Source organism: Hirundo rustica, chromosome 4 (genome assembly GCF_015227805.2).
Source record: "Hirundo rustica isolate bHirRus1 chromosome 4, bHirRus1.pri.v3, whole genome shotgun sequence".
Taxonomy (NCBI): domain Eukaryota; kingdom Metazoa; phylum Chordata; class Aves; order Passeriformes; family Hirundinidae; genus Hirundo; species Hirundo rustica.
Genome location: NC_053453.1, coordinates 36,588,567 through 36,611,889, shown reverse-complemented (window position 1 = coordinate 36,611,889; position 23,323 = coordinate 36,588,567). Strand labels below are relative to the sequence as shown.

The following is a 23,323-nucleotide window of genomic DNA, read 5'->3' as shown; positions in this document are numbered from 1 at the left end:
TCCCCCATGTCTCTCAAGGAAAGGAACCCCCCAGTCTTGTGTGATCATGAGAAGTTCAGCTGAAATCAGGAGTTTTGAAATAATTAAAGAAACTATTAACTGAATCAATTTTTACCTTTGATATTGTACAGACATCTACTTGATGAGCAAATTGTTTTTAGAATGCTATTAATGTTTTCCAACTTTTGTTTCGGATACTTTCTATGTGAAAAAATCAAAGATTTAATGATGTTCATATGTATCTTCAATGGAATTGTTCAAAATGAGCTGATCAAAATATGTAATTTACTTGATCAAAACTTCACTGGTTAATTAGTTCCCTGGAGCATTTAGGAAAACAGAAATATATCAAACAACACACAGTTTACTTACAGCACTTTAAGACTGAAAAGGCCAGCAAACGCTCCCTTAGGAATGTATGTCAAGCCATTTCCTGCAAGACGTCTGCAAAGTTTGAAAAAGGAAAAGAGTGAATAGTTTTTCTCTTCATGTGGAATTAATTTGGTTGCTAAAAAGTGCAACACAGCTATGTTTGAGCGACTGATGCCAGAGGCAGTAGTTTAAGAGCCTACTTTAGTAATTAATACACTTTTAAAAACAAAAAAAAAATTAATAAAAAAAAAATAATAAAAAAAAAAATAAAGAGAAGCCTGTAACTGCGGAGTTGATCCACTGAGAGCTGGACTGCAGAGAAAACAATTCAATTTCATTGCAAATTTAGCTTATGGTTTAGAATGTACATTGAATTCTTCGTATTCTTTTCAGGATTTAGAACAATCCCAGCAACTAAAATACAGACATAGTGACAACCAGTAACATAATAGGATTTACAGGCATGCACTTTCGGAATTGCGCATGTGTGATTTCCGTGAACATTTCACTCATTTGCACAAATAGAAAAATATATCCACACAACAATTATTAGAGCTCACTTTGAAATAACTACACATAAAACTGCTGTACTGGTGGAATAACAGTTTTCCCTGTGAGCAGATGTGTAATAGGCTGGCAAAAAGTCTATTTGTTAAAATTTGTAGGACTTTTTTCTCCTTTCTTCTATTGCATCTTGCCTGAAGGTATTTTACAGACCTAGATAAGTACAGCAAATACCTCTGTAAAGTGTGTTACTCTGACAAAAAACAAAAAACAACCAAACAAAAAAAGACTGCATCATTCTGTAAAGTTTGTGTCTACTAAAGAGAGAATCCATTTGATATGAAATAATGGCATTTCCATGTTCCCCACCAGTGCAACTGCAGAGGATCCTGGAAATGTTCAAGGCCAGGTTGGATGGCGCTTTGAGCAACGTTGTATAGGGGAAGGTGTCCCTGCCCACGGAAAGGCGCTGGAATTAGATGATCTTTAAAGCCCCTTCCAACCCAACTCACTCTACGATCTTGCATTCAGCCTTCGACATCACAACTCAGCCTGAATTTGCACTGATACCTGTACCCGACCTGGAAATCTAACTGCTGAGGGACAGCTTCCCAGTAAAGTTACTTTGAGTCAGCACCACCCCAGAGCGTGCTCCTAGCTGACAAAAACCACAAACTGATATGATGTAACCCCCTTTGCAGAACAAGTTAAGCCAAGAGGAATTGTATGACCCATCAGCCAAGATATTGCACACCAGCATTGCAGAGCCCACAGCCCAGCTGATGTGGTACCAGAGCTGACATTTGATTCAGCCTCTGGCTCCTTAGGAAAGAGCACAGGACTAGTTCTAGGAAGTTCCTTAGGTACCAAGCTGCCAGAGAGAAACATACAGCACTGAAACAGGCACCAGATTTTCCAATACTATTCACTGAAGGGTGAGTACTTTTAACTGGAGTCCCAAAGATCCAGCACTGGCTGGCCCTCAAATGCTGTATTTTGGGGTTGAGTTTTCCCTGAGCTAATGACAGGGTCCTGTGCACACCTTGTTTCTAGTCACTGCTTTCATACAGAAAATAAAAAGATACATTTGTCTATATGTTGGAGGGAAAAAGAAAAAGAAAAAGAAAAGAAGAGAAGAGAAAAGCAGAGAAAAGAAAAGAAAAGAAAAGAAAAGAAAAGAAAAGAAAAGAAAAGAAAAGAAAAGAAAAGAAAAGAAAAGAAAAGAAAAAGAAAAAGAAATGATCTAGATTTTAGCTCCAGAGACTTTTCAGGAATTTTCAGTTAGTAGAAAAAGTCTTTTTCCTGTACAGATATCCCTGCTGAGCTACGTAACCTGCAACATTGAGCTAGCTCTCTCTGTTCCACGAAGGTAATTGTGCTCTGCAATAACAATCAGCACCAGACAGAGCAGCTGGGCTTGTCTCTCACTGCAGAATGTAGTGGAGTCTTATCTCCAGACATCTGAGAACTGGGCACATGCAACTGAATCCCTGCAGGTGGATGTGCAAACCCAAGCCGGTTCACTCTTGCTCCAAGATGAGGCACCCATGGCTCAGATGTGAGGGACTTTTTTCACGTATGTGAGGGCCCTCTGCAAGCTTCAGCTTTCATTCTCAACACAAACGGCAATGGCTTTTGGGTTGTTACTGGATCAAGCAGGCATGTGCTAGGTGAGCCACAACAGACTGTGTTCCTGAAAGTAAATGCCTTTTGTGGATCATTAACCAGTAGAGGTTGAGACCTGTCTAATTCTGATTTCAGTTTTTATGATATGGTTGTTCAAAAGAAAACCTAACGTCTTATTCACCCCCACAGCACTTTTTTGCTCTGCCATTTAAGTCACTTGATTGGACACAATTCTGGACATGAGCTTGGCATGAACCAGAAAGTTGTGAGTTTGCAAAACCTGATTGGAAAAAAAAATAAGGTGCAGGTATTGAGATTTTCACTTCAGTTACTGCTGTGTGTCATGTGGAAAACTTGAAAAAGAGCAGAGAACAAAACCCACGTCTGAAGACTCAAGAGCGTGCTCTTTCAGGCCACTACCCCTTCTTCACTCATAACTGAGGCAACGCAAACTGCCAAACTAATTACATGTTAATATCCCCTGTTTGAACTTAAAACCCTTCATGAAATGGGCTAGCTGAGAAAATTAGACCTATTTAAGAGCTCCTGGAGAAGAGCTGTGGAAATTACCAAGCATGCATCACCCGGCTGTAAATGCACGATGGTGGCAATGTGATTGGGACACTGTGCAGCTTTAAAGTTTTATTTCAATGTCTAAACACTCAGTTTTCCCAGCTTTGGAGCATCTTTGGGGCTCTCCGCAGCAAGCCTTAATGTACGGCATTTTTTTGAAAATGTACAGCCATGTTCCTGAGCTGTTCTGAGTGGTAGTTACCTGAACTGTTAAACCGAAATGTAATTTTTAAAGCTTGGGGTTTTTTTCAGATTCCAACCCTTGTAAAAAAATTTGCTTCTTTTTCTTTTAGATCACAACTTCTTAATTATTGAGAATGTCTTGTACTAACACTTTAGATAGATGTAGAAACAACATGTTAAGCTTTTGGTAGGCACAACTTCTGTATTTTCTCCTTACAAGTTTTTTTCAACCTCAGGTCATCCTTGAAGTTCTGCTTTGAATATTTTTCAATTTGGAAAGACCTCTCACTAATGTTAAAGACAGTACTTAGAACTAGCTTATATGCTATTCCTCTGCTTAAGCAGCAGCAGATTATGCTCTTCATGCACAGCCCTAAGTATTTCAGCATAGGGCTAAATCAAGTATACCGCAGATGCCATGTACGGATATCTATGTCCTTGTAGTTTTCTCACCAAGCAACCTGACAGTACAGAAAAGGCAGTCATCTGGCAACAATTATTTTGATGTAATGATGTTGTCTGACCTTCATTTACCATGCTAAACACTTTTTCATGATGTACTTTTCATGATTTTCTCTGGAAGGAGGTCAGCAAAAGCACCTTTCTATTCCCAGGACGTGCTATGAAACCACTTCTGGCACAATAGTAGCATCTTCCCAGCCCATTAGAATTCCTCAACACTGTAGTATTTGGTAAAAATCAGCAAAAATTTTTCACTTGGATGGTTGTCCAATTATTTTAGTATTCTTGGATAAAAGTTAACAAATCAGTCCTTTATAGTATGCCGCAAAGCTCAAGAAATTCAGATTATTTATTCCGGAGAATTTTGAATGTCTTCCTTCCAGCATTTTCTTGCTATTACTGAGTTTCTATTCTCAGCCTCGGCATAAGGGAAAATTCATCCCTTTGCTGACACTACAGTATGTATCAAATGTCTACCAGGGTTCACTCTTCTCCATTTCGGGGATTTTGTTTTCCATTACCTAAATTATTTGAGGGAAGCTGCCCAGTATTTTACTGAGTTTTGGATGTACTTTGGCTAGTAATTTTAGTCTGAATGGGTAAGTATAATTTTCCCTGAAAAAAGGAAAATGGACACAGCCCCTGTCCCTATACCTGAGTATTTAGTTAATAGTTTCTGAGAGAAGGAATGAAATTGTTTGTTTTTAGAACTTACATAATCAAATGACTGACTTCTTTGTTTGAAAAATTTTGAATATCCATTTTTAAAAGTTCTTTTATTCTAAGCATTTCTGACAGCTTAAAAATCTCTCACAGATATTAGATATCAGAGATGTTCAGGTTTAAATATATCACATCTCTTTAATGAAGAAGTAATCAGAAAGGGTCCTACTTTTTGCATAATGTTTTAGATTTAGATTTTACTTGCACTGATTTGAGTAATCTTGCAAATTAGTGGAGGCTGGAAAAGTTTACAGAGAAGAGCCACCACATATCTCCTTCAGCACTTGTTACTTGCTATGCTTGGAGTCAGGATACTTTTGGCTTAGTTTTAGGCATAGTTTTTATACTACTGCAAGTCTCTTTCTAAAAGATGTAAAATAATTGTGCTGAGAGAAAAGCAAGTGGTCTCCCTACTTTTAAATGGCAGTAATTTATAAAACATCTTTCAATGCCACTGAGCAGCACTGGCAATCAGTGATCACTGTTGGAATAGTTGTAGTGCTGCAGGTCATGCTCATGGCCTGTGGTCAGATCTAAGAAAAGGTGTGTCTGGTTCTCCTTTGACTGCTCCCTATCTGTTGACCCCTTTGACATATTCTGACCTCTCCTGCCGTGTCATAGTTCTGAGAAACGGTGGTCATCCAGTCAAAAGAACATTCCCAGACAGAACTGAAGATCCAAAAATTATTAGAAACTTTTTTCTTGTTTTGTTTTGTCTGAAAAGAAAAACTTCATTCATCAGAAAGAATCAAATAAATATGAGTTGTGACTGAGAACAGTCAACTTTACATTTCTAGTACAATAATTTTTCTTTGCCAACTCAAAATGGCTTTTTGTAAAGATGTTTTCTGCACCGATCTCCTCTATACCTGCTGGAATGAAGGTGAATTTGAAACATTAAAAAGGTCCTTTCTATACATAAAACCCTGTCATTTAATAAAGAAAACACATTTCCACTAACTGTAGAAAGAACCTATGGGAAATGTAACCAACCTACCTTTCAGTCTGCAGAAGACAGTGACAGTACAATATTGGTAGTGGCTGCTTTCCTTCTCTGCTTAAGTAAGATTTAGTCCAGCAAATGCTGATCAAGCATCTGTGAAGTGTATTTCTAAATCTAGTAGTATCAAAACTAGAGAAAAGACATGAAAGCGAGGTAACTGTCTCCTTGGGAAAAAGCATATGTTTACATTGATCAATATTGTCGCACTCTAACAGGATTAGCACAATGGAATTTTCTGGGACAAGTTACTTATCAAATATTGCAAGGTGCTGAAATGTAGGAGAATAGATAACACTGAATGTCAGCGTTATCCCCACATGAAATGGGGATAAGCAATGTAAAAGGAGTCAAGCGTCACTATTACAAAGCGAAAACGCAGTGAAACTGTTGTAATATTTTCAGAACAGATACAATTAAGTAGAAATTCATTATACTCAAATTTCTGATATTTGACTCTTAGTATTTGCCAGTACACTATGATATAAATACCAGTCTGACTCAATGTTTCTAGACTAATGCCAGTGCATGCCCTTGAATACAGATTAGATTATATATCATTGCATCACTTGTGTTACATTATATTTAATGAGTTCCCATGTAGTGCAATATCCTATACAGAATGGAATTGTGAGTGCAATGTGAAATCATTCTTCAGCTGTGCAAAGATACAGAGGGATTACTACAAGAATAATTCAGTAAACTAGAATTCTTTCTGTAGGTCTCTGAATCTGCATTTCACTTTTGTTCACTGATTGGCTTGCTGATTTTATTTAAGGCATGACAGCAAAGACTGCACATGCTAAGACATATAAACATGGATGTACTTATATCTATATATCTATTTCTGTATCTATATCTATATATATATGACTATGTCAATATCAACATAGTCACAATCCAGTCAGTTTTATATTTGTAGGTTTTCTTGGAAAACAGGTGTTTGTTCTAGTCATCATTTACTCCATTATATGCTGCAGCTAACAACCTCTCCAGACAGAAAATTGAAAATAACATTTTTTTTGTGAATATAAATTGAACGTTCAGAAGGCCTGAGACAGTGAAAACCCCCAAAAGATGGGACTGTTCTGCTGCGTGTGGTACCTTCCTGAACTTGGTGCTAAAACACTAATACGTAGAAAATTCCATTAAAATTAATGAAATCATGGACTGTGTCTTTTATACCTTGTGTACAGCTAAGAAACTCTCTTTTGTAATTTGAAACTTCTTTCTTAAAAGCCTGACCTGCCTCCTCCAACTACCGTAATTGTTCTGAATACCTGATAAAGATCCATGGTGAACTATCAGTCTCATTGAAGTCTGGGGAAAAATTTGTGCTGACACAAGTAGAAATGGGGCTCTCATTTGCATCCTGCCACAGTATCGTATTTGCCCATATTTGCACAGTATCATATTTACATATCATATCAGTAATTTACTTCTCTCTGAGGAGCTGCACCAATAACACTACTATCAATCCTAAACCTACTACCCCAATCTGTAATGGAGGAAATGGCTATTTGGGGAGGAACAACATGGAAGTATAACCAAAAAACATAAATTTCCAAATATCTTTCTAGAACAACTTGTTCTGGTATAAAAAAATTGCCTTTGTTCAAGGAAGATTTTACCAACCTTGAATCTTGCCTCAATTTTGTTTCCTGTCAAACTTCGTTAAAGGTACACAAGCTCACAACTACACATATATTTACTCCACTTATATAAATATATAGCCAATATATAATTTATATGTATTTATTTCTAGTTTTCTTCAGCTTACATATACATTGATATAAAGGTAACATGAAACGTTCCTGCTACTTACATCAAAAGAGCTTTGACAATATGGATATTCATATAGCACTTAACCAAAGTCAACTAAAATTTTGATATAAAAGTTTAATTTTATATGTATTAATGATTATTCTCAGGCTTATGCAATAGAAATGTATGAATTAATGGGTGATTAATTACAGTGTTAATAATTCACAGATTATATCAGCACATATTTCAAAATGTTTTTTAAGAATTAAAAACTCTGGACTCTGCTAGTCCAGGAATTTAAATGTTAGTCTGTATTTTAATTATCTTTTTATATTTCAATCTGTCATGTAATTAAAACTATAAAATTACTGTAATATAAAAAGAAATGTGAGTCAAATGATCTATTAAAATTCTGATGCTCAGAGAGATCAAAGAAAAAAATGTAAAGATATTCTCCTTTCTTTAAATAGGGGGAGGAGAGTGTGCAAGTCATAATTGTGCTGTATGCTATATTTATTGCTACTTACACTTTAGCTGGAAATTCAAATATAACACAGTCTGCTCTTGCTTTACGGCCTAATTGCCTTCCAAAATGTTTGTGCCAAATTCTCATAGGGTGTAAACTGGAATAACTCCAACAGACCTAAAGCAGTTGGAATGAAATCAGTGTGTATTTGATCTTGAACTGGCTTTGATGAAACAGATCATAGATTTTTGTCAGTTAAGAATATGGTTCAAAACATACTGTTTCTTTTTCCACTTAGAAAAGGCAAAGACTCTTTCTGCATCTGGCACGGTTGTGATCCAATCACTGCTGAAGACAAATGATCTCTTCCTTTGTGAAGCTGTCCCTAGCCAGTGCTGACAACAAGTGAGTCCTTCTGCTGAACAGATATCCAAGTACCTGCCTTCCAACTGCAGCAAGGACAACTCTCAGGAGGGCCTCCAGCATCAGCCAGGACATCCCACACTGATTCCCAGCAGGGGATCCCATGGATACAATCATTAAGAGGCACTACTTTTGTGTTTGAAGAATGTTGTCATCAAATCACAACTCTCAGGGCGATCTTAAAATCGTTAAAATTTCTTTCTCAGTATTTAAATATTACAGCAACATGGAGCAATAAACAGTGGATCATATACATAATATTTCCTAGGCTGGGTCTCCCAAGTGTCATTTACACTTCTGATGCGGGTTTTGGTTCTATCCCAGTAGTGTCACTACCATCAAAACAGGCAGGAAATAATAATCATTAACCGCAGGAACTGGCTGCAGTGTACTGCAACACCACACAGTATGATCAAACTGAAAAAAATGAAAAATGTGTTAGCTGTTTAGTCATTTCAGTGTGATAGGCAAAGAACACAATTTGTGTAGATCCAGGTTTTGAGATTGCTGCTGTTTTCTGAGTCGTTCAATGAGGCAACAGCTATGAATTACTGGAGGAATTATGGCTACTCCTCTTTGGAAATTCATAAAAACAACTTAGAGGGAAGAATTTGGTTCTACTGTGCTTGAGAACCTATTAGACATAAATGTGATGTGGTCTGAATTCCTTACCCATGATCCTAAGCAAGTGAAAAAAATTGATCCAGGTAGGTACCAAAAGTCCTCACTGCACTGAAAATAAGCAGTCTACAAACAGGCTTAACTTCCACTGACAAAAAAGGGAAATTATTTCTCCATACTTGCTACTGCAGTACCCACAGAATGTGTAAGACTTAAATTAAAATCCTGCCTCAGGATCTACAGATATATAGCACGCTTCACCCTACTTTAATTAAGTGTAATGTCACTATCTGTATTGATCGCAAAACACAAAAAGCACTTCCAATGACTCTTTTTGATGTTCTAAACTGGTTCCTAATGAATATTGCTGGATAATAAATTACAAGTACCAGAAAGCATTTATAAGCTACATGCCAAAACCAAACTTCAACAGACACTCTTATTAATAAGAGTAACGCAGCAGCACTGACAAGGTTTCCTGGATATCAACCTAGAACATTTATTGCTTCTGCTTGCAAGCATGTCTGAATGTTTTCAGTTTTCTTTTATCTTTTCTCCTACCCTGCCATCTCCCCCTCTTCCCCTTCAACCCACAGATGCACAGCAGTTCCAGTGTCAAGGTTGACCCGTGCAATTTGCATTAACATTTCTAGAATAAATATCTGTCGGCACAAGCTATTCAACAAGTAATGCAAGCAGCTCTGATTTAGTAAGGCATTCGCTCTGTTGTTTTTTTCTCTCTCTCTCTCTCTTTTTTTTTTTTTTTTTCCCTCATCTTGTTATTCTTGATAAGATAACAAAAAGAGCAGTTTGGAGGATGTCAGGCTGACACATCCACATGGGCAAGTTCTTTGTTGTTACTCATTTTGGTGGCATCAAAGGCAGTGAGAGCTGCAGAACACCAGGGCCCTCGTTTTGTGGATGTAAAGGTTACAAGTTGTAAGCTCATATGGTGGGAATCTTCTGTGCTTGGGTTTCCTCTTTTCTAGTAAACCTAAACTATGTGCATGCAAAAACTAGGGGAGAAAACTGTTGTCGTGGTTTCAACTGATTAACTAGGTAAACTAGGTAAATCCTCTTAGCGTTTTTACCAACTTATTTCAAGACAACTGGTGCACTTCCGTCTGTCAGGACTTTGAGTGCAGACCTATATTAAAGCAAAGCTGGGAAACTACAGTTCTCAGGTATCAACAAAATCTGTCTTGCAGCAACAGATTTTACAGCATGCCATGGGCCATTTGCTGGGTTGGCGACAGATACTTCTCGCTGACAAACAGCACATATTGAACACAGTGACACAGTCTGATCCGCATAGATGCACACATGAAGTGAAGAAACTAAATTTGCAATTTATATGAATAAGCTGAATTCACAACTTAGGTGTTAGATTGTGCACTGCTCTGAAATTATCTAGGGGATCACAAGTTATTTAGAAGTGACAGTTCTTGAAACTTTAGCTGATGGAAGTGACACAAACCAATTTCCACCAGGACCAGCTCCACTAAACTCTGCTGTGCAAGAACTGTAAAACTGGTATTGAAGTGACATTGGAATGTGTGGACAGTTTGAGACCACTAGATGACACTCTAATTATTATTATTATTATTATTGTTATGATTATGATTATTATAGTTCTGCATGTCTTATTCTTGCCTTAGAGGTTTTAAAATTTATGCAGATTAACCTTTTGGAAATATTTTAGTATTTAATGATAATGTTCCAAGACTGTAGAAGTAAATTACATGATTCTCTCACTCTCTCAAAAGCTTTGGACTATGGCTGCAGGACTTTCATGTTTTCTACCAGCTTACATTATAGTTAAAAGTACAGAACCTGCTTTCAATTCTAGTGAATATGCATACACCAGTATTAAAAAAACCAACCCCAGACTGTACAGGACTCCAAGAGCAAATGCTCTCAGTTTTCAAAAATGTTCATGACTAGAGATCTCAGTCCCACAACTCAGGGTCAGTGGGGAAAAGAACATCTAATTCCCACTGACCCTTTGAAAACCTCTTTGCAGAGAGAAAGAGCAAACAGAGAGAGAAGAGAAAAAACCAGCTCATAATGGATCATGCCTTGTAATTTCGTACTTCATTTTCACATATACAGTAGTTTCTTGACCACTTATGGAGTGTAATGGGATTTCAACACAAATCATGGTAAGATTCCCATAATACATCTCTTATGTATTGAATCTGCAATTTTGCACTTCTGTATTACAGCAAATTGTACTTCTAAAGGTACTTCTGCCTGAGAGACCACTATAATAATGCCAAGATTAATCTAAAATACTTTGTAGATATATTTATTTGATTTTAAGATAATTTTAAAATATCCACGTGTCAGAAAACATTCTTGTATGTAGATTGCAAATAACTTGGGGTGATTTAATTGCTTGATTTTGTAGAAAAGAGATTATCTGGGGCTGCTCTGCTCTGTAGTAAAGTAATCGCAATACAGCAGTCTTTAGTCACTGTTTTACTAAAACACCCAATTTCAGTTGCTAAAAAATAGCAATTTACTAAATATCACTTGAAGCTTCGCATATGTATGGAAGGTTCCTGTGTCTAAAATTAAAATAAAAACCTTATATATGTGGATGTGTGGGTGTCTATGCATATATTTATGCATATATATGTATATGTGGATATATATCTAGTAGGATAGATTTTGTAGGTAGGACTGATTCAAATAGTTTTAAATTATTATTGGCTTTCTTCCTCACATTTCATTGAGACATTAATTTATAAAATAAAATCGTTTCAGGCACTGCTTTGAAGTGTAACTAATCACAAAATGTTAGGTCTGCACTCAGATGTAGTTGCCTGTAAAACTCTTAAGAGTCCCACCCTTTCGATTTTTAAAAAAACCCTTTTTTCCATGCATTACACTAATTCGCTGTTCTATTAGAACTGGCATTCTACACATCCTGTATAATGACATATGTCTAGAAATAATCCACATGAGAGTGAGTCTTGGATTCGGTCAGACTGATAAATATCTGCAGTTATTTTGAATTTGTAATGAAGAATTTGACTTAATAGTGTTGTACAAGTTCATGCAGAGCAACTTGCTGATAATCAAGCAACTGAAACATACTTCTTTCTTGATAGGAGTTCTGTCATATATGCTTTAAGAGAAAATTAAATCTGAAAGGCCCATAATTTTCACAAATAAAAGATTTTGCTCAGATTTTTTGATTGTTTGTCTGAGAGTAACAAAGTCCCAAGTATTTAAAAATTTTTCAAAATTTTCCAAGTTTTCCAAAATTTTCAGAGGAACATGCACCTCAAAAACACTTTCTATTTATATTTTACTTCAGTGATTATCATCTTTGGTTAAGAATAAGTACCAGTCATGATCATATGGTTTACAAGAATGCTGCATGTAGAGGTGTCTATCCTTGGCTGTAAAAGTGGATCAGATTCAGCCTGGAAGGTCATAACTGGCTAAACAGACCTGTCTTATACACCACTGTTTTGGAATCAAAACAATTAGTTTAACCATTCTAACAAAACCTCAGTTCTTTCAGGGTAATCACTTAATAGGATTGCCAAACCAGGCATTGAGGATGTAACATCTAAGCTAAAATTCAGTGGTTCAGTCATGACCATTTATCAGATGTTTGAAACAGATCTCTAAAAAAGGATCTTTAAGTAAGACTTAAAGTAAGACTTTTTCTCTAGTAAGACAAGAAATACCCTAAAAGCTTCATTTCAAGCTCCTGCTGTTGTGCAAATAAAGAGCAAATAGACAATTCTAAGATGGATTTTAATTTTATGAATTGATTTAGTAAAGATCTCATAAAAATCTTATCTTAACAATGTCTGAATTATGGGCTAAGTTACGTTTTTCTAGAGTACCTTTTAAATGAGGCACACAAACAAAATACAGATTTCTCAGGTAAACTAGAAAAAAAAATCATATGGCAATGCCTGGATGGGAAAAATAATCCTCATATATATAATCACTGCTTAAAAATTAATATAGGGGAGCATGAGAACTACAATGGCTGTTCTCCCCTACTTCAAAACTGAATAAAATCAAAAATTCTCTTCCATTATCTATACCTTTTTCTATATAATACTAGGCTAAATTGCATTGCATACCTCTGAACACCAAACAATCTCTCAGCACAATGAGAAGTTGCCTCACATCAGTTGCCTCACATCCTGCAAGGCTTCAGTTTTTCAAGCTTATTTTAAAAGTGAATAAAAACTATAAGGATTTCATGAAACAGCATTAAATTAATGAGAAATAGAAGTGATTGACTAGTGTGAAACAAAAGAAGAGTTGACTATGTATATGTAGAACAAACCATAGTAAAAAAAATAAATAACTTGGTGGTATGACCAGCAATGAAAAATTGGAATTACTTGGTTTGGAGCAGAGGATTGTAAGATAAAGGTTTAATATTTCCAGTGAAAAAGGTAGGCCCAGCACAAGGAGAAGGCAAGAACACTTTTAAAGGTCTTGATCAGGAAGATGACACACACCACAGGGCAGTTTCTCAGGCAGTGACTTAAGTCTTAAAATTTGGGCCATTTATCTGCCCAGGGAGGTAGAGTCATCATCTCTGGAGGTGTTTAAAAAAATACTGGATGTGGCAGTAAGTACCATGGTTTAGTTGATAAGGTGGTGATAGGTCATAAGTTGGACTTGATGATATCAAAGGACTTTTCCAACCCAACTGATTCTGTGATTCTGTGATCTAATCGTAAAATGAAAGACTGAAGGTAAACTGGCTGTATTAGAATTTCCTTCCAGGAAAAGCACAAACTTTTGTTTAAATTCTTTCCTCTCTCCTGACTGGAAAGCAATTGGGTTGGCAGGTTTTAGTAGGGTTATTACAATTGAGAGAAGATTGGACAAGCAAACATGAACATAACAAAGAACTTCACAAGCAGGGGTTTCGAGGCATGATTCCCTCCATATGCACTTAATATTGTTAACACTTGATATGTGACATCCCTCTGTGTTATGTTACTGTTTGTTACATTATTTGAAAGTTGCACTAATGGTAAGACAGATATTAAGAACCAAAGAAAACGAGAAAGTAAAGGAAGAGAGAAAGAATAAAATGAAATAAAGCTTTCCAAACAGAAACACTGAGAGTAATAAAAAAAAAATAGGAAAGGAAAACCTGCTTGCAAATAGGGTATTGTCCAAAGTTAGCACACAAAATGGTTTAATTTTTTTGTTGTTGTTTAGTTTTTGTTGTTGTTGTTGTTTTTGTTTTTGTTTTGTGTGGGTTTTTTTTTTTCCCCCTTTTTTTGGTCGTTGTTGTGGGGTTTTTGTTGTTGTTGTTTTTTTAGGTTTTTTTGTTTGTTTGTTTTTTTGTAGATGGAACAACCAGGTGGCAAAATCCAACTGAATGTGAGCTAGGACATTGAAAGTTGTCAGTGCAGTACCCAGCTAAATTGTAGAGGACTGTACACGTTTCATAGCTTAAAACAGACCATATCTTTGCAAGAAGGGTAGCACCATGACTTTGCACATCTTATCTGGATTTTATGGCATGTTAGCAGCTAAACATGCTAAAAAAAAAAGCAGGTTTTTAGTTCTAAAAACTTAAAAGCCGCATTTCATAAAAGGCTGTTAATCAATACTTAGAGGTACTTATGCAAATACAGGTGCCAACTTTTTTCCACAAGATCTATGGTGCATCACATATAGGGTCTCCATCACTCCTCAGAAACCTAAATTTTCTTTTAAACCTGGGCCATTATAACTAGAGTCACTGCCAAATCCAGGTCTCATGAATGCACAATACTTTTCACTTTTGGTTAGTCACCATAACTTGAAGCCAACATTCCTCTTTTGATGTTGAGCTTGATCAGCTAGTTTTTGCAATGCACTTTTCTCCCACAGTGAATGTAGTAGATAGCTTAACTAAGCTTTTTGCAGGATTCTGCACTCTACAGTCAGCCTTCAAAGATGCTAAGTTTAAGAGTAAGGAAACAGCAATTAAAAGTGATTAGGACAAGAAGCCTCCATACTATGAAATGTGGACTCAATTGTCCTTGACACTGGCTGAACAAGGCAGCAGGTTTTGGTTTTGATTACAGCTTTACTTGGGATTTTAATAAACATGAGCCAGCATTCAAACTTTTAATATCCTGCTGCTTAACTATTTCCAAAAAGCAATCCAGCTCTTTTAAACAGTCCTTGTTTAAAAATTTTAATTTGTTTGGCTCTGTCTCTGCTTAGAGAAGTTGTAGCCTCATGGTAACTCTTTTATAAGTTCATTTCCAGAATCACAAGCAAATGTTTTTTTTTTTTCAACTAAGTGTTTCCGCATGTACCAAAAGTGTCAGGTTGACAGCTTTCCTGCACCATTTTATCTGGTTCCCACAGTAAGTATGAGAGACAAACACAGGAATGTGTCTAGTGCTGACTATGCCCATCAAGGAGACAATGATACTTACAGCTCTTCCAGGAAGCGGAGATTGTGCACAGGGTTTGAGGGCAGCTTAGTAATGTTGTTCATACTGAGATCACTGTAGGGGAAAACAGACAGAGACTTAATATGGCATGCCACAACTGTGGCATCCAGCTGTTCGTTCCACACATTTTTAAGTACTACATTAATAAAAATTAGTTCCTCTGCCAGAATTGATGAATCATTTATCTACTTAGCAAGTTAAACATTCCTTTTCTGTACGAACACAGCTTTGTCAAACCAATACAGGCTGTAGCATGTTCCTCATTTCCAGAGATTTTGGAATGTTTTATCACGCTCTATAAATCAGCCGGAACACTAAACAACACTTTTAGTTGACATAATTTTAATAAACCACTGTACTGTATTAAAATTTACTTGGAGTAATAAAGGAAAATTACTATGATTTTTTGTTGTTGTAGCACTGTAGTACACTTGGTTTACTGAAGTAGACAGGCAAAAGCAAACAGATACAAAGTGTCTGCACCATCCTTAAAATTTCATGAATATGGAACTGCTTTGCTTTTGCAATACAGCCTGTTGCATGGTCATACTGATCTGCCTTGACTCACACAGGCACATCAGGTGTCCCCAAAACCCAACTTGACTTATAGAAATGACATATTTTCAAATAATAAACATTCTCTTTTTGAGTGCTCTTTTGTTACAGGTACCCAAATAGCATTAAATAAGTGAAATGAACCATAAAACAAGGGTGTAATGTGATCCTGCTCTGTAACACACTTCCTGGTGGGGTTCCATGGTAGTTCCTGGTACAGGAAACTACCAGCAATATCAGCTCTGTCAGAGATCATTCAAGCTATGTCTTAGACTAAATTTCATATAATACCCTTTTATTTTAACTTGCCTTCTCATTGTTTTCCCCTGTCTTCCCCATGCCCTACAGTACCATTATAATTGCTTTTCACTAAGCACCAAGACTGTAAACAGATTGCATAATAAAATTCTGCATGGAAGACACAACTCACACAACCGTAATCAAAATTTCTGTAGATTCTTATAATAAAATTAGGAGTGATCTGCATATTTTATGCAAGCATTATACAGTAATTTAAAACTCCTCACTATTTAAACACGCACGCATTTGTCGCAGTGCTTATAGTTTCCAGCTACTTTGGGTACTATTTAGATAACTTTATTTCTTCCAGCTGTTGAGAGCTTTCAAGGTAAATAAGTTATCTGTACTTTGGTGGGTAGGCATCCTATTCCTACTCCATCTAGTTCTTATTATTCACAGTCTGTTTCACATTACAGAATATATGCTTTTAGTCAGCATAGTTAATTTAGATGTTTGATCTTTTTGGTGAATTTTAAAATGTATAATTTAAAAACATACTTCACATAGAGATTTTGAAATAAAGGAAATGTGTTAATACTTTGCAACAATTATCAAATCACTGTTGAGTAAGGTTTCTGCATTCACTTCAAAATCAAAGTATAATTTGAGAAATGTGTACTTATTAAATTCATTTTTTACTCTAACACTTTATCACCTAATTCTTTCATACTGTTTAGCAGGTTATTGCCCTTTCACTTTGATAAAGGCTCAAAGGATTTATTCTGGCAAAGGAACAAAAACATGGATTTATTTGGCAAATGAAAAACTCATCCAGGTAGTGAATTATATACTACTGAATATTAAGATAAACCCAATATTTTAACAAGATAATTTTGATTATGATATTTTCAACACATCTTAATGGGTTTTTGAAAACATGCCAAATCACATTTTAGACTTAAAAGCCAGCCCTGGTGGAAGATGGGAATGATTCATCTTCAGATACACACATATTTAGGGCATTCTACAAACCCAGCACTAACCAGCACTCTGGCTGAGGAGACACACCTGAAGTCTGTTTTTCTAACATATTAATTTCTATTACTAGTAGGCAGTACTTGTCTGCTTGTATCACCCACCCATAACAAACCAGTCAGAAGCAGTCTACCGACCAGACCCTACTATCATAAAAGGATTAGAACAAGAGAAGGTGGCTTTCATTATGTGCTTTGATGCCCAAGGAGAAAATCAACAATAAGTGCAATTTCCTTAATAACATCTTTAGACCCCAGAAGTAGATTTGCCAATGGTGAACTGCTATGTTCTAGTCTCCTTTCTGGACTCCCCTCATGTGGTAAAGTATGTGTCCCACAGCATATGATGGAGGAGAACCTCTCCTTTTCCCCAGCGTAAAGCACAGCAATTTCTAACTCTTTTTAAACATACCAGTTAAATAATTTCCTTCCTGTTAGATTGGTTACTTTTTTTTCCCTATGATTCTGTTCTTGGAACATAGCATACAAAGGTGTTTTTGTGCAACCGAACTACTAAACATTACCTACACATATTTCACGGAATCATGGAATTGTTCGGGTTGGAAAAGACCCTTCAGATCATCCAGCCCAATCGTTAACCCAGCACTGCCATGTACTCATCACCAAACCATGTCCCTAAGTGCTACATCTACGCATCTTTAAAATACTTCCAGGGATGGTGGAGGTAACTGAAATTATTCCCCAAGCTTGCTTGCTGGGTGTTAGTTTTTGTTGTGGTTCCCCCCCCCCCCCCCCCCCTTTTTTCTCTCTGTAGAATTTTTCCCCATAAGTTGCTAAGAGACTAAGTACTGATGCTTAGAGGGTGCTTGACCAACACAGAAGACGTGGACGAAAGTCAGAAGGGGGAAGATCACACGAGTTTTGGGGCAGGAAAAGGCCAGGGCTGGGGGAGCTGGGGGCTCTTCTTGCTCTCAGCATCGGAGAGAGGACGGCCAGGCTGCTGCTTGCTGCGGGAGGAGTCCGCTGTCAACAGAAAGTCCGGTCCTGGGAATTCTACCATCATCTGCTCGTGTGCCCAGGAATTCTGAGCCCCTTCGCCCGCCCTGCTGGAGCTGGGCCAGCCCTGCCCGGCCATCGCGGCTTCTCCATCGCTGCTCTTTGTGCTCCGCTGTAGCCCCACACCCCCTGCCTGCCGGGACACCCCCTGCCTGCCGGGACACCCCTCTGCCTGCCGGGACATCCCCCTGCCTGCCGGGACACCCCCTGCCTGCCGGGACACCCCTCTGCCTGCCGGGACACCCCCTGCCTGCCGGGACACCCCTCTGCCTGCCGGGACACCCCCCTGCCTGCCGGGACACCCCTCTGCCTGCCGGGACATCCCCCTGCCTGCCGGGACACCCCTCTGCCTGCCGGGACACCCCCTGCCTGCCGGGACACCCCCCTGCCTGCCGGGACACCCCCTGCCTGCCGGGACACCCCTCTGCCTGCCGGGACACCCCCCTGCCTGCCGGGACATCCTGCTGCTCCAGCCACCAGCCCGGGAGCTTCCACCGCTCCAGCTTGGTGCTCTCGGGGTCCCAAGAGATCAGACTGCCCCAGGCTTGTGAAACAAAGCCCCTCGAGGTTCCTGGTTCTGTTTATTATTAATGCTGTAGTTGTTGTTGTTTGTTTGCCTTGTTATATTTACTAGTAAAGAACTGTTATTCCTTTCCCCATACCTCTGCCTGAAAAAGCCCATTAAATTTTCTAAATTATAATAACTTGGAGGGAGGGGATTGGAATTCGCCATTCCTAGAGAGGCCCTGCCCCTCCCTAGCAGATACGTCTTCCAAACCAAAACATTGCTCAATGATCTCTTTTTAAATTAGCTTTTAACATACCAGCAACTAATATACAGGACATTACAGTCTATGTTGGCAATGTGCTATTCTGGTAGCTGTAAGGGTTTAAGAATATAAGGCAGACTATGGTAGTGAGAGGTAATATTTGATGAGGCTAGCTGATACAGTTGGAAAAACTGAGAAACTTTCAGGCACAGAAATAAAAACTCTCTACTTCTTCCAGCTACACCAGTTGGCTAAATAGGTGACATTATTTGTCCCTAAAAACCACATCCCTTATACTGCAAAGCAGTAGTTCATCTGTGCTCACAGTTTTTAGATTCACAAAGTTTTTTTGTTTCAGAATTACATTTGTATGCATTTAATCAAACTTTTTGTTCACTGGAATGACTAAGAGAGAGAAGTGCCATGGCCCTAAGTTACTTCTGGGGAGATGTTCAGAGAGGTGAGACAAACAAAAAGAGTTAATGCAATGCAATGAGTCACTGGGTCTTGTGTGAGCAATACTGTAAAATTTGGGCTTCTGAACAGAAATTCCTCACAGTGCTCTAGAGACAAATAAAGGAGGTTCTCAGCATTTTGGTTTGCTAGCATTTTGGACCATCCTGACAAGAAGACATGGCTAGGATGAGATTTACAGAAATTAGCTAGGTCAAGCACAGCTAACAGCCAGAAACAGCTAGGTGGTGAACCCTACAGTTACATACTATTACTATGAAAATCAGTAACAATTGCAGTGGTTATGTCTTATGTCCTGCATATATGATGATTTTTTTCCTTCAAATGCATTTTCTGATTTTTCCTTTCAGTGCTGGCCTGTAAAAATTAGCAGTTTGCTCTCTCTAGGAGCTTGCACATCAGCACTGGAATGTAATGCTTAAAAATATTAAAATCAAAGTACTGGAACTTTAACTATTCAGTGGAATGGTTCTGATTTTGTATCAAATCTTGGTAGACTCTTACAAACTACAGTGATGAAAAACACAGAATTATTTGAATACTGAAAACCTTTAAATAACTCAGTGTAACAGAACTACTCCTGTCTCCTAACATCACAGCACATACAAACCCCATTGATGACAGAAGGAGCAATATGGTAAGAGTATACCCTAAGTTTACAAATGTTCTGAATAGAGGCAGCCATAGTCCCACATCTGCCTCCGTGAAAACTACCATGAGCTGCCATTTTGTACTGAAAAAGGTCATAGGCTATTTTGAAAAGTGAGATGAATGCATTGTCTCTTCTCCCATCAGCATTCCTGCAGCCTGTTTCCAGCTGCTCACTATAAAAGCAATATACCAGCAAATGAAACTTTCATCTTTTCAGAAGATAAGAAGCTTTGCTTTAGCAACTGCATTGGCAACACGGCTCACTATAATGATACCTTAATTATACTCTGTGCCAATCAATCACCATGCAGTGTCTCTGGCGACTTGTTAAAGGAATCCTAGCTCTGATTAAATCTTTGAAGACCAGAAAATATTGAAAACTGCACCATGCATCTATCTGTTTTTTTCTGGGTGAGTAGAGCAAATTCTGAGCATTTGCAAAACAGCATCCAAGAAGGCAAATACAGCAGGTCTTTGTTTCCCCCAGTTTTATTGCCCATGCATAAATACACTGAAACAACATACAGTTACCATCTTAAAAGTGAGTAGTTCACAATTAATTCCAGAAAGCCAGTAAAACAAGTTAAGTGAACTAGTTCTTAACATATAATAGATGAGTCTGCAGGCCATATTACTAACATTTTATTAACTGTTATTACAAGAGATGTTTCAGTGACTATTCATCTTGGAAGACCAGTTTTTCACATTATATTTATGTCTTTTAAAGGAGAACAAAATTATGCCTAGGGATACATGCAAAACTTCTACTAGGGCTACATGTCTATTATACTGAATGGTACAAACTTGTCTACCCATTCCAGGTCTAATACAATAATCCAATATTAAAGACAATTTTGTAGCCTATTTTTTAAATAGTTGCAACCTGTTTGGTTTTTTAAAATTTATCAAGACTTATTATTAGCATTATTAGTTTTGATTCTTCTAAGCTTGCTTTATCCAAGATGTATTAACAATTCTTTTTATGGAAGTCTTTGAAAGATAAAGCACTTCATAAAATATTGTCAATAGACTGAATGTAGTCCCTTAGTTGTTACCAGCTGAGAACAGTTTCTAAACTAAGACAATTTCCCTAATTCATGTACAGCAAAATTTGACACTAGCTTACATGTAGTAACACAAAATAATGAAAACAGATGAATCCTGCTCTGCCCATCCTTTTAACACAACACTCTTGTTTCTAGTACAGGCAGAATATAGCTAGTATTAGCTCCACTGTATGATGGAAGAATATGTTGGCTATTAACTGTGTGCCATCTACTAATGCAAATGCTTCATACTTTATGGAAAATATCTTTGTATGCTACAGCTACACTAAGGAGATAAATCTATTTGCCAACACAATAGTAATAGAAACTCCTGTTTCTTACAAATAAATTACTAGAGATGTTTTCATTTGAGGGTATCAATAAATAAATAGAATAATAATTACCATCATTTTGCAGACAGGAAACTAAGACACCTAATGGCTAAGTGACATGTTCACAGTCAAACAGATTTTATACTACACAGAGGAAAATGACACTGATGATGAGTTGTCCAACACCCTTTTCATTAAATCACATTGTCCAATCATGGCATTTGCACAAACTTACCGAAGTAAAATGCATAAGCTGTCAATAGACTAAGAATAAAAGACCAGATTTTCATTTTAATGTTCCTAGATTACATTATCTTTCAAAGTCAACAGGAAAATTGCTAGTCATGTATTTGCATGTTCAATACACCCACGTAGAGCAGCACAGGGCAGAGTATGAGCATGCATAAATAAGCATAGTGTTTTTTGACAATTAAACTGTAATACTTCTTCTCATAACTAGATTCAAACTTCATCTGTGATTTTTTGAAGGGTACCATAGTAAGCTATGAGTAAGATATGAATTTCCACTAAATTATTTACATTTGAAGAGTTCATCTCTGTATTTGGAAAAATCTGGAAGAAGAAGTAGTAGATTAGCAGGAAGAAGCAGTAAAGAGAGCCATTGTAGATAGACAATACACAGAGTAGGAAATCTCACTATCCAGGTATTCAAGGTAAATTACAAGTGGCAATAGTATGGATATTTCTGCCCTTCTGCATTTTGATAATGATAAATGCTATTATTAAGTATTCAAAAATTCATTATCCTATGTAATATTACTTGCAGTAGCAAATTAACAGCAACAGATTCCATGCTACAGGTTTATATGGAAGGGATGTAAGAATAAAAGAGGCTTGCTTGTTACACATTTGGTACAGGAAATTTTTGTTACTTGACATTGAAGCTCACTCTTTCCAGAGACCCAACTCCCTTGTATTAAAGCATGCCCTGAAAAAAGCAAATGATGTTGTGTGGTCACGTGAGAACAGACCCTGCAGTGAGCCTATGTGCCTGCACACCTCACAGAGAGTTTTGTTTTATGCCAGTAAATGGACAGTACTCTCTCTGCCCCACTCACGCCTTTCACACCAGTGGTTCTTGTTCCAGCCATTGCAATTTTAAATAGTGTTGGGGGTTAAGTTTTCCTGTGGAATTTCCCCCCCCCCCCCCCCCAATAAGTTGCTAGGAGACTAAATACTGATAGTTAAAGGGCGCTCAACCCGGACAAAGGAAGTTGATCACTTAGCTTTGGGGGAGGAAAAAGGCTCCCGGGAGCTGAGGGTGGTGGGCACACTGCTCTCGGTTTGCCGGGGAGCACAGATCGGGCGACTGGTAGCTGCGTGGAGTCCACGGTTAATGGAGGAGTCTGGTCCTGGGAATTCTATCATCTGTTGGAGCGCCCAGGAATTCAGAGTTTCTTCGCTGCCCTGCTGGATTTTGGGTCAGCCCGGGTCCAGCCGCTGCGGGTTCTCCGGCACTGCCCACTTTGCCTGCCAGGACACCCCCTGCCTGCCGAGAACAACCCACCGCTTCCAGCCATCAGCGCCGGAGCTTCCACCGTTTGCCCCCGGGGTTCTTGGTTCTGGTTTACTGTTATTATAATTGCTGTTGTTGTTTGTCTGTCCTGTTATAGTTACTAGTAAAGGACTGTTATTCCTTTCCTCATAGCTCTGACTGAAAAGTTTTTTTTAATCTTCCAAATCATAATAACATGGAGGGAAGGATTTGAATTCCTCATTCCTAGAGAGGCCTGCCTCTCCTTAGCAGACACCTGTCTTTTCAAACCAAGACAAATAGATATATATGGTGAGGATCAAGCACCTTGAACTTAGGGAAACCTCAAAGGTGATCCAGTAAGGTCAGGAGGTCTCTGTCTACATCTCTTCTGTACTCTTGTGAATTGGCCCATGTAACACTGGATCCTGGCAAGCCAGGCTGATAGGTCACGTCTGGATTCAACACAAAGAAACAAAATGCTTTCACCAGACTTTTGCACTCCCAGCGCCTGTCAATAAGTTCCTCTGATGTCACAGACAG

General features: G+C 37.9%; 1 protein-coding gene across 1 annotated transcript in view; it reads right to left on the bottom strand.

The window, feature by feature from the left end:
• The window catches only part of LGR5 (leucine rich repeat containing G protein-coupled receptor 5), a 100,236-nt gene that overhangs the window by 41,727 nt on the left and 35,186 nt on the right, over positions 1-23,323 (bottom strand). The window contains exons 2-3 of the mRNA XM_040061939.2: positions 15,149-15,220; positions 373-444 (exon numbers count right to left, since the gene is read on the bottom strand). Coding sequence (XP_039917873.1) covers positions 373-444; positions 15,149-15,220 — 144 coding nt within the window. The remainder of the gene's footprint in view (positions 1-372; positions 445-15,148; positions 15,221-23,323) is intronic.